This window comes from Ctenopharyngodon idella, chromosome 17, assembly GCF_019924925.1.
Source record: "Ctenopharyngodon idella isolate HZGC_01 chromosome 17, HZGC01, whole genome shotgun sequence".
NCBI classification, from domain to species: domain Eukaryota; kingdom Metazoa; phylum Chordata; class Actinopteri; order Cypriniformes; family Xenocyprididae; genus Ctenopharyngodon; species Ctenopharyngodon idella.
The window spans coordinates 29,779,774-29,796,138 of NC_067236.1; the positions used below are offsets into that span (position 1 = coordinate 29,779,774).

At 37.5% G+C, this 16,365-nt stretch overlaps 1 protein-coding gene across 3 annotated transcripts; it reads right to left on the reverse strand.

The window, feature by feature from the left end:
• Positions 1-97: 97 nt before the first annotated feature.
• exd2 (exonuclease 3'-5' domain containing 2) lies at positions 98-15,883 on the reverse strand. 3 transcript variants are annotated; one of them, XM_051868439.1, is made up of 9 exons: positions 15,731-15,883; positions 12,448-12,810; positions 12,089-12,345; positions 9,969-10,095; positions 6,331-6,629; positions 5,985-6,091; positions 3,757-3,892; positions 3,313-3,678; positions 98-1,420 (listed from the first exon to the last, which is right to left on the reverse strand). In XM_051868439.1, exons 2-9 carry the CDS (start codon positions 12,778-12,780, stop codon positions 1,204-1,206), a joined length of 1,842 nt encoding a protein of 613 aa, XP_051724399.1. In that variant the 5' UTR covers positions 12,781-12,810; positions 15,731-15,883; the 3' UTR covers positions 98-1,203. The 3 variants fall into 3 exon arrangements, with proteins under 3 accessions (XP_051724399.1, XP_051724398.1, XP_051724400.1); XM_051868438.1 differs by having other exon boundaries at positions 12,433-12,810; XM_051868440.1 differs by lacking the exon at positions 12,448-12,810 and having other exon boundaries at positions 15,731-15,747.
• Between the last annotated feature and the right edge of the window lie 482 nt (positions 15,884-16,365).

Consider the following 16,365-nt stretch of genomic DNA (forward strand, 5'->3'; position numbering starts at 1 on the left):
TTCAGGATGTGAAACAGAAGTATATTATACATCTACAAAAAAAAAAAAACCAAACAAACAAAAAAAAAAAAAACAACCACTACCAACTCATCCAGTCTTAAGATATGAAATTTAATCTTTTTATTGACATTAAGGAAACACAGCAGCTTTTAATAGGTTACATCTGGACAAATGTAAATAAAAAGGAAAGCTGTAGTGTTTCTAAAGTTAAATTACGAATGTTAGGCTCAGACGTCAGTGTCCTTGATTTGGCCATTTATATGTTACACCATCCATGGAGCTCAATCTCTCTGGCTGTAACTGCAAATACAACACAAACTGGCACTATGAAATCTTGAGAATAAGAATGTTGAGAATTAATTTCTTCCAGCATCATTTTAGCCTATCTTCAATGTGTCAGGGGTATGTATGTGTACATATATATATATACACACACACCGAAAGATGTTCTGGTATGTTTTGGAGGTGTCCTGACTCTGAGAAGGATTATTGTACGGAGATGATGTGCCAAGCTGTGCTCAATTTGGTCCACTCTTTCAAAGATAAATGGAGTTTTCCTCAAAACCCACTAAACAAAAACAGCCTGAAATTTTAAACTGAAACGATAAAGCTCCATTATGGGCATTTAAGTAAAAATGGCCATTTTGTATAGCCTCAAAAGACAAACTAATTTAACATTTAACAAAACATTTAATATGGCCTCAAACCTGCTTATGAATCTTGTATTCAATTCATGATTAAGAATTAAGAAGAGCAGGTTTAGGCTGGTTAAAATACAGTAGAATCTACTTTTCACAGGGAAATGAGAATGCTTTTCAACATTTTAAACATTAAAAAGTGTGCACATTACGCAGTTATTTTACCTATCACCATTTCTGTTCTTGCACCATCCTTGAGTTTAACGTTCTGCCGTTCACCACAGTGGCTTCCGATCCCCAAAGAGTCTGTTACCCAATCTCCATCTGGTCCCTTAGAGCCCGGTCAAACTGGGGCCACAGTCTAGTCTTGGGTTGTTTTTTTTTGTTTTTTGTTTTCTCATTTGGAAGTCAACACCAGGGCTTTCCTGTGGCCAGGGAGAGTCTATCTCTGGTACACACTCAAACAACATAGGACAAGGACACCAAGGTGTTAAACACGCAGTTGGAACCTTCCTATTCCAGCAGTTGTAGCACAAAGTCTCTTTTTGTTTGGGTGGTGAGGAGCTCAGTTGAGCTGGATTTGAAGATCCTCACCGTACTTGCGCAGATATTTGTCATGATTGTGGTTGACGGACCAGAGAGGTGGCAAATGGCGGGGCTGCATGCTGGTCAGGAAGTGTTGTCGCCAGCAGCGCTCCAGTTCCATTAGGCCACGCAGACCGTGCTCGGCATACGCCTGCACTACCTTCAGTCCATGTGGCACATAACTCTCATTGAAGATCCTGCAAAGGTAGAAAAAGACATCAACTTTCAGAACTCAAAACCTCCCCCCAGTCCAAATCTTCACATTCGTAAGTACATTAACATATGAATGACAACACAATGATCTGGTGTTCAGCAACTTGGCCTAACTAGTTGTATCTATTCTATTTCCACCACCTCAGGGGATTCGAGAAAACCCTCAACCCCAAGTGTACTATTTTAACAACTGCTTAGTGTTTATGCAATTACTTTAAGCAATCTGAATCATGGTGTAAAATAAAACTGGTAAATATTTCATAGATTTACATTAAAGAAGGGACACACTAAGAGACCAGGGTCTGGTTGCAATAAACCTTAAGGATATTTTGGTTATAGAGCAGTCAACTGATTATTTTGTCGATTAATCGAGTAATCCAATTTTTTCCAATATCGTATCAAAAGTATGTAATCTTATGGCTTTATTGAACAATACTGTTAAAGTGCCCCTATTATGAATTACCTTTCATGCAGTGTGTAATGTAGCTGTATGTGAATGTAAACAGTCTGCAAAGTTGTAAAGCTGAAAGTGAATCATAAAGTTAGTGTCTCTAAAAAGAAAGTCGACTCTGAACCACTTAAACGAGTCGTTTGTAATTCGAATCCCATTTCCGTGAAGTTCACACATCATATGTGCAACTTGCATTTGCATAATGCCCGCCTACGTTCTGGGTGGACATCCCAACTTGAACCCCCTCAAACGCTGTAGCTCTGTCGTGTGGATATGTTGACAAAACGCTGTGCTCTGCACTGTGAAACGTAAATTCGGTTTATTTTCACTTCCAAAGGATGAGGCTGTGAAGAATCAATGGTTAAAGACGGGACAGTACCCACTTTATTTGGACCAACTTGTGCCTCAGAATCACAACCGGTAATTATGACTAATTATTGATCTATATATTTTATACCGAGTGTTCAAAATACATATAGTTTTGTGTTTTAGCTGTATTGTCTCTGGCTAACCGGCTAACTCACGTTATTACTGTCTTACTGAAATACTTCTGCTAATCAGCTGTGGCCCACTATTACCTAAAACCGTGTCCATTAATGCAGATTGTCTGTTGTTTTTGCTACAAGTAATGATAAAGGATGGAGCAAGATTTGCTTTACAAACTTTAAATGTTACATCAGTCATTATTGATACTGTTAATAATACAGTTTCCACATGTGCACCGCAGTAAATTAGAAATATACACATTGGTTTGTTGATGGACATACACTTGTTAATGCTGATGTAGAGGAGTTACAGCTGCAACATCTCATATTGTACCTCAAACTGAGTAGCGCACCACTGAGAAACATCCTGCTCAAGTCGTCCTTGCAATGGAGGCTCAGGTTGAATAACTAGTTCTTCTAATGTTTCATCATCGGACTCGCGCTCCGATTGATATGGTAAAATTGACGCCATCTGTACTGTCTTTACAGTGTGTACAATCGCTGAGCTTAAGGAAGCCTATGGAGCTGAATCAGTTATGGTAATGGGCGTTTGTTTCCGATTTGCACTGTAAGCGGTAGACCAATCACAACAGACTTGGCCGTCTGGCCAATCAGAGCAGAGCAGGCTCGCAGAAAGTAGGGATTTAAGAAACTGAATCCTTGATAGAAAAGCTTCAGACACTGTGAGAAAAGAGGTGAAGCTGCGATGTATATTATGAGAAAATGAAAGTGTATTTTTGACCTTTAATGCATGTAAACCTATTGTAGGAGACTCCAAATCAGAATTAGGAACCTTTAAAATAGCATAATAGGGGCACTTTAAAAATAATTTTAGCTGTTTGTTTTACATGTCTGTCAGGTGGCAAATTCCTGTCTATTATGTGGGTGGTTTTTGGTCAAAATAAGCTACATTAAGTAGAGACTCGTAAACAAATCTAACCTGGTTTCCAACGCTGCAGCTTTCTGAAGCATCTCTTGCGTGACCTCCTGCTGTCCGTTGCAGAAGAAGCTCTGGATGACTGACAGGAGCTCCTCCTTTCTGGATTCCGGCATCCCGTCGCTGGCGCTGAGGAGAGCCCGTGCGGCCGAGCGCACCCGTCGGCGGTCTGCGTCCTCGAGCAGCCGAATGCCCTCCTCACAACCCTGTGGAGCCGAGTGTTCCTCTGCCAGCTGCTGCTTCAGGATCCCGTCATGGACGTTTGAGGCCGCGTGGCAGGAAGTGCATAGCAACAGGATGTCGTGCGAGTTGTGGTCCTTCATCTCAGCTGGGAAGTGGCGCCTGTACTCGTGTGGGACAATGTTCTTCCTAGTGTAAAAACAGAAGTTGAAATGACAAGTCCAACTTTCAAAACAAACTCAAGAAATCACAGGAAACAAAACAAACCTGATGTAAGACTCTGCTTTTCCGCATACCACACAGAGATTTTCTTTGGCTGTGAGGTAGTAGTCTTTCTGGGAGTCTGGACGGCCTGACGGCTCAAACAGCAGCCGGACAATGAAGGGATCTTCACTGACCAATTCTGAGAATAAATTATATACAGATCACATTTTACCCAATTATATTAGACATTATACAAAGGATAATTTTGCTGAATGGTCAATACACCATTCTAATACAGCCATCTTCTCACTCTCTCCGACAAACAACAGGCTGGAAGTCTTACATTTGAGACCAATTTGGACTTTCCGACCTGACTAAAAGAGCAAGGTGGGGAATAAGCAATATTTGCACTTAAACGTTAATCTTTAAACACTTTCTGTAAAATTTACAGCTATGAATAATTATATCTGAAAATTGTTTTTATAATTATTTAGGTTGATTAGTCCTGGAAAACCTACCATGCTTTTCTTCATTTGTTTTGTGGGGATTTATTCATTTATTAATTTTACCATGGTAAGTAAGATGAGGGTTAACGGCTGCTTCACGACCAATTTTAAAGTTTTGTTTGACTGCTACTAGGGGGTAAATTGCGACAATCATATGTGAAAAGTGGCAGCGGCCAACTATTCTTCTTAGCAATTAGTAAGATTACATGTCAGGGACTACATTTTCTGGTGCAAGGATGGCACGCTTCAATGATAATTTCAACAATTATTTCCTCAATATTTTTTATTGCGTAGTAACCATCATAAAATCTTATGAAACTGGAAACAAAAATCTACAATTTCTTGTAGACTTTCTAAATAAACAAACAAGAAAGAATGACAAAACCATATTTTTTTAAATGTTTGTTTTTGCACCGTAATAGTCAGTGTTATTTTAGTATTGATATAAAAATCAAAATATTAACAACTATATTTGGTTTTTTATTTTAGTTTAATTTTCTAGTGTGTCATTTTATTAGTTTTTGTTTTAAATGTCTATATAGGTCATATTAAGTTTTAGTTCTTACATTTAGTTGTAGTTATTTTAAACTGAATGAAAATGATTAGTAGCCTTGGTAACTAGCTAAAAAGAAATTTTAGAATTTTTTTATTTTTTATTTCAATGTTTATTTCAAGTAATGAAAATGTTATTTATGTTTCAGTTTTAGTTATTACACGGCTCTGTTGGATACTTGATTTCAATCGCGCAATCTAGCTGTATTATGCCACTTGCTAGCAACTGCTCTCTCTGTGGAAGCTGTGTGTTTAAAGAGCTAATAAAATATTTTGACTCAAATCAATATTTTATGTCTACTAATTTACTTATGTGGCCAATACCCGTGTAATAAGTGGGTACATGTAGTTAATTAATATTACTCAGTACTTGATAGTATAATTACATTTTAACAAGGACACCACCTTAAAATAAAGGGTAACACTATATTTTACAGTGTCATTGTTACATATGTTACATGTAATTACTATAGTAATAACTATAAATTATGCATAATTACATGCATCTAGCCCAAAACCAAAACCTAATCCTAACACTATAGTAAGTACATTACTTAATATTACTCAGTACTTAAATGTATAATTACAGTGTAACAAAGACACCTTAAAATAAAGGGTTACACTTTATTTTAAGGTGTCCGTGTTACAGTGTAATTATACATTTAAGTAATGAGTAATAATAATTAACTACATGTACTTACTATAAGGTTAGGTTTAGGAATAGGGGTTGGCTTAGGGTTAGTTGCATGTAATTATGCATAATTTATAGTTATTATTACAGTAACTACATGTAACGTGTAACAATGACACTGTAAAATAAAGTGTTACCAAATAAAGTTTAACCCTTTTTTGAATCCTGGCCCACTTCAATATTATATTATCATAAATATAATAAACAGTTATGCTTTATTTAAAGGTCTCCGTGTTATAGTGTAATGATACATTTAAGGACTGAGTAATATTAATTAAAAACATACTATAGGGTTAAGGTTTGGTTTAGGGTTAGCTGCATGAAATTATGCATATATACTGTTATTACTACAGTAAGTACATGTAACAAGGGCACTGTAAAATAAAATGTTACCTAAGACACTTAATTATCATAACTCACATACTGCATTATTAACACTCATATAGCCTACTTTATTACTGCGCCACAAGGCGAGGGGAAAAATGCATTTCATGGCATTTCAACTATGCATTTATAATTGTCACATTTATAACATTGTGTACCTCCTATACCCTTTTCCAGGTACCATTTTGCTTTCTTCTTGTCACATGTGCAGAGCGGCTGACCGTCAGGAGCATGAAGGAAACAGTTATCATAAAGGGGTGATTTCCTGAATGAAGACAAAATGCACATCAACAGTCATGTCCTAAAAATTGATCCAAATATAGAAAAAAAGAAAAAAAAAAAAAGAAAATTTTATTAATTTGAGCTAGAGATTTGTTCTAAATTGTATTCTCAACTTCAACACCATTTTGAAAAATTAGTTGTACATTTCATTATGTTTAGTCAGATGCATTTCCATCGTGGCAAATTACCAATTACAGGAAAATCTACCAATTCCTTCATTACCTGGCCGAGTAACCAACTCCTAGTGGTTTGCGTTTGTTCCGCCGCGGGTCTGGAACTTGCTGGTCTCCAGACTCAGGACTCTCCACAGTAGACTTTCGGCTTCTCCGCCTTCTCTCTCCTTCTTCCCCCTCTCCGCCATAGCGCCCCCTAAAGGGCACATCCACCAGCCCCTGGCAACATGATGCCAGCTGGACAAACGCAGCTTCACCCTCAGCGGGCAGACGGGGCTCTTTGTTCATCGCCAGCAGGTGGAGGAAAAGGGCAATAGAGACCTGGGCATCACGTGCTGCGTAGGTCATCTGGTGGAAACAGTATGACAGAGTGTTTAGTGTAATAAAAAAAAACTCAAAACTACACAGAGTCTATTCCAGTTGGGCATTAGAGAATATTTGCCGTTTTTACTGAAGATATATAAAAATTATTTGAATAACAATATAACCAACACAGTAAATATTTTGCAATTATTTGTTGTGTGACTATGGCCCTGTTTACACCTGCTATTAAGATGCGTTTTGGTCGATCGGATCAAAAGTAGATGACATTAAATACAGGTGTAAACAGGTCCTAAAAAGTCTTGAGCTTGTCCACTTTCAACCACTTCCAGAGGTACTCAAAAACATTCGATTGGATTGCTTTCATAGTGTAGACGATTCTAGTTTATAAAGCGTACGGAAGCCAGTGATTCTAGTTTATAAAGTTATAAATATGGACATTTTTCTTACAAAAACACAACGCTTCGCTTCAGAAGACCTTTATTAACCCCCTGCAGCCGTGTGGAGTACTTTTATGATGGAAGATGTGCTTTTTTTGGGCTTCAAAATCTTAGTTAAGTTAAAGTTTAGAAGAGCCAGGGTATTTTTTTAATACAACTCTGATTGTATTCATCTGAAAGAAGAGAGTCATATACACTTAAGGCCAGATTTACTAACAGCTTGCACCAGCGCAAACCCTCTTTTGGCGTTAAAAAAAAAAAACTACCGTCAGGATTCACTAAAGACATGCAGTGCAAAATTAGCGCTGAAAAGGCGTGGAGTTGTTTTTGCGGCTGACCTTATTGCATATGCATTTGTAGGAGTTTCCCTTTCAGACGCAAAATTTATGGGAGGAGAGTATTTAAATGAATCACGCAACGCAATTTACTAATGTTTGCGCTAGTCAATTTACTGGGATTTGCGCCATTATTTAACGCACAAAAAAAAAAAGCATGTCTTAATCCATTTTGCGACATGGCTGCAATTGTTGCTGCTAGGAGGAGACACCGCAGAGAACAGAGAGCGTGTGGTAGAAGGGAGAAAATATTTTCCCCTCGTATTAATTTTTTTTGGAATGCCAGAGGAAGATGTTATCCGTATATTACATGTAACAAGTTGCGCCTGTGTCGACCCGCACCTGATGAGCATCAGCTCTGCTTATTTGCGACCCAACGCTAATTTGCGCTGCTCTTGTTAGATTGCATTGGTAAATATGTAAATGATTTGACTGTGTCTGTGTTCTTTAATGTGCGCATCAGCAGTAGATCACAAACAAAACCTTCCACTCCCATCGGTGCATTTGTGGAATTGTGCTCTTACGCTAATTTGCCCCGTTTAGTAAATCTGGCACTTAGGATGGCTTGAGGGCGAGTAAATTATGGGATAATTTTCATTTTTGGGTGAACTAACCCTTTAATACCAGGTGTAAACAGGGCCTATAATGAGAGCACTCAGATTTAAAACCATGCCTTCATTTTTAACTAGATTCATTATGCATTTTACTTTTTAAAACTAGTTGACAGCAACAGCTGTTTGGTTAAAATAATGGATCCTCTTTCAAAAAATATAATAACCCTTATAAGGTTTTCAGTTATTTTTGACCAATGAATTTTTCAAAGTCACATCTTGGCAGTTTGTGGTCAAAAGTTACTGACCCAAGGAAATGAATGGGAAAAACCCTAAAGGCCTGTTCACAACAAGGACAATAATTATAATTATAACGATAAAGATATAGTTTTTAAAATTGTTCTAAATGCAAAGTCCACACAACAATTATAACGGCACAGAGAAAAAACATCATTGGAATCACTTTCAGAGTGATTTTTTTTCCAATTTATGAATGACAAAAACATTGACAGCCAATCAGAATCTATCCTGTTTAAGAGCTTGAGCATTTAAAGGCCAATTCACACCACGGCGACAGAAAGCAACAGACACTTCGTCAGATTTTTTGTCGGATCAGTGCAATACCCCTATCGGAGTCTGCTGGCGTCTGTCGGAACTTGTTTTCACTGATGGAATATGCTGAATCAGTGTTAGAATGTCTGAGAAGTGGCGACTGTCAGCGTGGTGTAAATTGGCCTTAAAGTGGCAGACGACAAAACTGCACACAGAGAGAGAGAGAGAGAGAGAGTGGAATCAATGGGAGTCTATGACTAAGCATTACTGCAAAAATGAGGCTTCAAAACAATTAAAAAAACTAAACTTATAAATAAGTTTAAATTGTAATATTAGTTGGATAATGTCTAAATAATAAATGTATTACTTCTAAGCACAACATTGAGATTTCTTACACAGCAGGCAGCTGCCATCTACTGGCCGTGATTGTCATAACATGACTTTGACCTGACATCATGTCATGATTATTATTTTTCTTTTTTCACCAGCAATCTGTCCCAAATTCTCATTTTCTTCTATAGTTCTAAACGCCTAGAGTTTCAACTTAGCTTGTTAAATAAATACTGTCAAATGGAAAGATTTTTTTTATAATAATATTCACTCGCACCCCGAGCTGCCACTTGAACTGAGGCGCCTGTAAAGTGATCTGTCACGCCACATTAAAGAGCGTCAAAATAGCAGTTTTTGTTTGAATTTTGTGATAAAATGGACAGAATTTGAAAGATGACACTTTGTTTCTTATCGAAAGTAACAAAATGCAGAGCTTACTGCAATTGTTGGTGGTTAATGGTGGTTAGGCTACAGCGCTCTATTTGTCGTGCTCACAAGACACGTACCCGAAAATTTGTGGGACGAATGCGTGTACCGTTACACCCTAATTACTATTTAATCAAATATTAATGAAGAATTTACTTGTGTGACAAAATAAAGTGAGGTCAACCTCAACAATGGGCCAGGGCTGGGCCATTCCAGCAGGGGGGGCAGAGGGTGTTTGGTACACCATGAGAGTACCGGGGAACGTACCGTGGGTGGTGTATTGCATTTTTTTCGGTTTGGTTTGTATATTGTTACCCTCATTATCTAATAATAACAGCGTGCAGAAGTATGTCATTGGAGATCTGAAGCATTGTGTGTGTGGAAATTGGAAAAAATAGCCTATAGACACTGGAACGAGACAGAATCTAACTGGACCAGGACTAAAAAAAAAAAAAAAAAAAATCATCGTAGACCTCTTTCTACGGCCTTTTGTGGGCAGGAAAGGGACAAAACGTGAAAGTCTCACATATTTTTGGCGGGAGCGGGATTGAAAAATCCATCTGATGCAGACCTTTAGTTCCAACCCTAATCACACACACCTGAACCAGATAATCAAGCACTTCAGGATCACTTAAAATCACAGGTCAGGTGAGCTAAAGCAGGTTGGAAACAAGTGTTGCAGGACAGTGGGTCCCCAGGAGAAGGGTTGAAGACCTAGGCTCTTTTCCTCACCTGTTCCTGGGTCAAAACATCAGCCTCCCAGTCACTGCAGCGCAGCTCCAGAGATTTGTCCAGTGTGACATTCAGCAGGTCTGCAGCCAGAGACTTCAGACTCAAGCCGTTATTCAGCACCGCTTGCCTTCAACACAGTCAACATCACATCATGTCACTCCGTAAGCGGTTTCAAGGGTTACTGAGTTATGAAATTATGACTTTTACAGACACCTGCGAACAATTACTGAACACTCAGCTTAAGCATTTGAACTGAACTGAGAACACTAACTCTGCAACATAGACACTGTTATTGAACTGAATTTAGCTGAAAAATGACACTATTGTCTTCTGTAGACCTGCTTATAGCTGGATTCAGTGTTTCTTAACTGATGAATTCTATAACTGACGAAATAACACCGTTCATTTGTTATTTCATATTGTTATGTGTAAAATAAGAGTATTAAATAATAATAATAATAATAATAATTTTGGAAACACTGAATCAAACTGCATGCATGTAAATGAAAAAACTGCCGTGCTTCACTCTGAAACATGCAGTGCATACATTTAATTAAAATCACAGCCTTTGTGATTTAAAGGGTTCGTTTTTCTGTCCCTTCATAGATTGCCTTCACAACTGGAACTTTGACGCTTCAAAAAGACCATAAAGAGATCGTAAAACAAATCCATGTGAATTGAGAGGTTTAGTCCAAATTTTCAGAAGAGACTCGTTCACTTTATATGATGAACAGATTTAATTTAGGCTTTTAGTCGCATATAAACCTTGATCAGTGAACATAAACAGAAGCTCAACCGAACCTGAATGATGCGCGAGAACAAACCTCTTCCGGAAGCTCAAATGTGCTGCGTAACCAATGAGGTTCATTCTCATGTGTTGCACATCACATTTGAGCTTTCAGAAGGTGTTTGTTCTCGCGCATCATTCAGGTTCGGTTGAGCTTCTGTATATGTTCGCTGATGAAAGCGTCAATCACTTTTTGAGGCGTCAAAGTTCCAGTTGTGAAAGCAGTCTATGAAGGGACAGAAATCTCTCAGATTTCATCAAAAAGATCTTCATGTGTGTTCTGAAGATGAACGAAAGTCTTATGGGTTTGGAACAACGTACTTAATGACAGAATTTTCATTTTTGGGTGAACTAACCCTTTAATAATTGCACTAAGCCATATCGCGATTGTTTTGTTTTTTCCATTTAATCGTGATTAACCCTAATAGATAAATGCAGAGGCAGAATTCAAATCTAAACTGAAAACATATTTGAATTGGCTTATAAATATGGCGCTTTTTTTTTTTTTTTTTTTTTTAATTCTTGATTATTAATGTATGGGCTATACATTATATGTATATATGTATATGTATGTATTGTTTTTTTTGTTTAAAATAGAGATCATGGTTCTCCCACGATTTACTAGAGGTTCTGACAAAGTTAATTGCAGTCGATTTAAAAAAAAAAAAAAATTAAGTAATTAATTTAGAAAAAAAATGGGTTTGAATGAATGATTCAATAACTCACTTGTAAAGACTTCACTTGTTTCATCACTGGATGAATCAACGTTTTTGAATGAATTTCTTGAAATGAATGATTCATTGACAAATTTAACAGTCACTTGTCGCCATCTACTGGTGTAACGACATAACTGATACAATCTTTGAAGGGTCAAGTTACTTTCAAAGGTGATTTACTCATCAGTGTTTATGTCTGAACAAACTTTTATCCCAGTACTTCTGTGATTATCTGAATTATTGCAAGACAGAAATAATGATACTGTGTGGTTGAAAAGTTTCATACCTATACAAGACAACTGGCTCAGCGACAGCACCAACGCAGATCTGAATATTCGTTGTGATCGTACTTGTCAAAGGTTTAATAGACATAGCCGAATCGCTGTCATTTAGAAATGAGATCACATGGGTGTTTGAATCGAGATTGCGATCTTTAATGATCAATCGTGCAGCTCTAGTTTTATGTTTTGATGTTTTTATTAATGCATGTTTGATAATTATATACAGCACAATGGTCAGCTAGTGTTGTTTTAATTAGTGCTCCATAAATAAACTGATTGACAGACTACAACAGTAAAATGAAAAAATGATTGTAAAGTCTCAAATTGAGGCATTACCTCTGTCTGAGGGCCAGGTAACGCAGGTCCACAGTGCAACTCAGAGTCAGACCATGATCATGGGTCAGGCGCTTCCCATCCTCATAACATCCCACCCCGACCTTCAGCACACGGGGGTCAGACAGGACCCCCACGAGACCCTTAGGTAGAGGAAGCTGCGCATTACGAAATGTCAGCAGTCTGACCAGCATACAGCGGCCGGAGAACGTTGCCAACTGGAGTAAGGAAACCGCAGAGGCCTTGCCTTTGACAGACACCTGTGGAAGCAGGAACATCTAGTGAAGGAACTCACTGAAGCTACCAAAACAACATTAACATTTGGTCAGATACAGAGCCATGCTTACACGCATGCATTTTACCCATTCACAGTCCAATCCCAAAACTGGATACACCGAAAGGTCCTTTTGAAATGCAGGCCAAAGTGCTTCCCACTCCTCTAGAGAACTCACGATCACAGGCGGCACCTCCAACAGTGTTTGTGTGCGCAGAAGTTTCTGGGTTTGTGGCGGTGCTGACGGCTCTGGTGAGGGGGTGATTTCCGCTACTAGCTGGGCTTGTACAGGCTCAGCCAAAGCGGGGCCCTTTAGGGCCTTTCTCTTCTGAGTGCGGATGCTGCGCCAGAGGAAAAGACCACCGAGAGTGGCTCCTAACATAGTGGCCACAGCTGCGGTCAATGTGCTCTGCTTGGACATCGTTGCAGCTGCACCAACCTCCCACTAAAACTGAAAATGGTAACACTTTCCAGTGACTATTTTGATAGCCCACTTTAGACATTCTACTAACTATAATTAAGTTTCTAACTACATGTCAACTAGCAGTCATTAGAGTATCAGTAGACTGTCTGCTTAATATCTGCTAACACTTTATTTTGATGCTCTCAACAGACATTCTACTGAATATAAATAACTTTGCAAGTACATGTCAACTTATTCTACTAACCCTACCCTAACAGTCTACTACTACTAATAATACTAATAATGAGAGTTAAGGCCATTTCACACCAAGAACGATAACTATAATGATAACTATATTTGCCTCCACACATATGAACTATAAAGGTCTGTTTATTCTGAGCTCACGCGCTGCAGTTTCAAAGTGTGTACAAGATGTTCTTGTTGCTTTTACATGGCTTTAACCAGCAGATGTCCACAGCATGCTATGTTTTGAGTGAGTAGTTAGTGTAATCGATCTAATCTAACAATGAATTTAACAGAAGTCGTCAATATAGTGGATTAAAAACAATGCCTAGTCTTTTTCACTGCAACAAAGGAAGCAAGACAATGTTATTGAAACTAGCGCTGGATACCTAAGGTAATTTTATGTTACACTGTTTGCTAAACAGCTAATAAAAATTGCATTAATACTTCTCACCATTTATTTCGAGGGTATGACTGATTGTTTACCATATATCAATTTTCTTTAAAGTGTCCTTGAAAAGGAGGTTTCACTTGTCAAACAGTAGTGGCTTTTTCTGGACCTCGGCAATTAACTTGCTGCAATGTCACCTGCTATTTTAAATGTGCAAGCCCTTAAATTAGAATGGATTCTGATTGGCCATCAGTGTTTTATCGTTCAACAGCTGGGAAAAAAAAAAATTGTTCTGAAAGTGATCCCAACGATATAGTTTCTCTATATCATTAACGCTGATATGGACAGTGCTATTCTTTTAGATTTAGAATGATTTTTAGAACTATATCTTTATAGTTATCGTTCTTAGTGTGAATGGGCCTTTAGTTGACATGTAGTTGCAAAGTTACTAATATTTAGTAGAATGTCTAAAGTGGACTATCAAAATAAAGTGTAACCCTGAACATTTTGGTTCACCCAAAAATGAAAATAATGTAATTTATTACTCACCCTCATGCCGTTCTACACCCGTAAGACCTTCGTTAATCTTCGGAACACAAATTAAGATATTTTTGTTGAAATCCGATGGCTCAGTGAGTTCTCCATAGCCAGCAATGACATTTCCTCTCTCAAGATCCATTAAGATCCAGTTCATGCGAGTACAGTGGTTCAATATTAATATTATAAAGCGACGAGAATATTTTTGGTGCGGCAAAAAAAAAAAAAAAAAAACGACTTATATAGTGATGGCCAATTTCAAAACACTGCTTCATGAAGCTTCGGAGCGTTATGAATCAGCGTGTCGAATCAGGGTTCGGAGCGCCAAAGTCACGTGATTTCAGCAGTTTGGCGGTTTGACACGCAATCAGAATCATGATTCGACGCGCTGATTCATAACGCTCCGACGCTTCATGAAGCAGTGTTTTGAAATTGGCCATCACTATATAAGTTGTTTTTTTTGGCGCACCAAAAATATTCTCGTCACTTTATAATAATAATATTGAACCACTGTACTCACATGAACTGGATCTTAATGGATCTTGAGAGAGGAAATGTCATTGCTGGCTATGGAGAACTCACTGAGCCATCGGATTTCAACAAAAATATCTTAATTTGTGTTCCGAAGATTAACGAAGGTCTTACGGGTGTAGAACGGCATGAGGGTGAGTAATAAGTGACATTATTTTCATTTTTGGGTGAAACTTGCTACATGTTATAAGCAAGTCACATTCAAAAACATACTTATTCACAGTGACAGAAACTTTTCCATTCACTTGTCCCCTTAAATTGATTTTGAGGGGGAATTTTTACCTTTATGAGGGCACTTTTCTAATGTACCCATCATATTTTGTAATCAATCAAGTGAAATCAGTGTCAACCAGATTCATTTTGTAATGAAACACCACAGTTTGTTGCTTGGAACTATTTTCACTCGTGAACTAGAGCAAAAAACAGAGTATTGTGTCTAAAATTTAACTCACTCAGTATTAACTTTTTGCGATATTGATTTTATACACGTGTTAAATAAAAATTTGCAACTGTACACTTTTGCTTGTGTCTTAATCATGAATATAAAAAAACAGGAACTCATAGAGGGGAAATTTTTCCTCCACATATCTTGAATTTTGGTAGCATTTTTGCTCCAAGCTCACATTTACATCATTTGATGCTAAGAATAGCGAAGCGGCTTAATATGGGCCAATGAATGCACCTAAGCAATATATTAGTCTACCATAATTTACTACAGTAAGTCTCTACTGAACAAAAACTCAAAATCTTTGTCTTTTTACTATCTTTCTTTCGTTGTTGTTGTTGTTAACAGCATTGGCTAACACAAAGTTACAGCAGTTTTGTTGTAATGACTGATATTATTCATGGCTACTGAGGTAAATTGTGCAGAACACAAATTGACAACGCTACTGTTGTTTTGTGTAAAAACAACAGTAATCCTTATTCAAACAACTATGACAAAGTACCTGCCTTATTAAGGATACTTGTATAATTAATTTGTGTTGAAATAAATATATCACTCTTTAAAAACATATTGTGCGTTTGTGAAAACATTTACGACTAGTATTTAAAAGCAGATGAATTTCCACCACAACTGAAACAACACCGCTTTGATGAAGAGTTCATAGTACGTTCAGACAACGAATTAATGACTTTAATCTCAGTGTGTTTGTGTTTATGTCAAAGATGTAGTACTTTATTCTAGCATTGTTAGGACTCGAACATCTAAATAAATCACTACGTAACATGTCAATCTCGTGTCAATGTTGCTGAGGATTTACGTACCTGAAGACTGAATAGATGTCAGCTTAATGAGCGAAAACTACCATACACTGTCAAACACTCTTATGATGAACAGCTGCAGCGCTTCTTCTTCGGCGGTTTTATTCAATCAGCGCTTGCAGACATCATATGCGCAACAGCGCCATCAATGCAGGAGAAGCGCAACTGCACCAGTATCAAGTAAAATGCCAATGTCATCTCAACCGAAATGTAAAAAATAATAAAGTAAGTTAAATTTTGCATAAAATAAAATAATGCTGTTTTTTTTAATGCCGTGTCTTTTTTTTGGCAATTTAAAATCATTTGCAGAATATTAAGCATCACTGTAATGTGTCTAAATGTTTTATTTGCATGCATTTTCATTTAAACAACTTTTGTGTATTTTGCCTTACATTAAGTGAAAAACTTAAGACACCCGCAATGATTTCCTGAGGCATCTTCTGCGAAAGCTCTCTAAAAGGGGTTCAGAAAAGATGTGTTGAACATCTCACTTATTATTCAAACACCTGATAAAGAATTAGACACTTAAAGTATGTGTCCTCCAGAAAGGCCAATACCAGTTTAGCCAAATTCAAATATAATGACTTTTTTTTTATTCTTTGAGATATTTGAATACTAGACAGTAAATTTGTACAAAG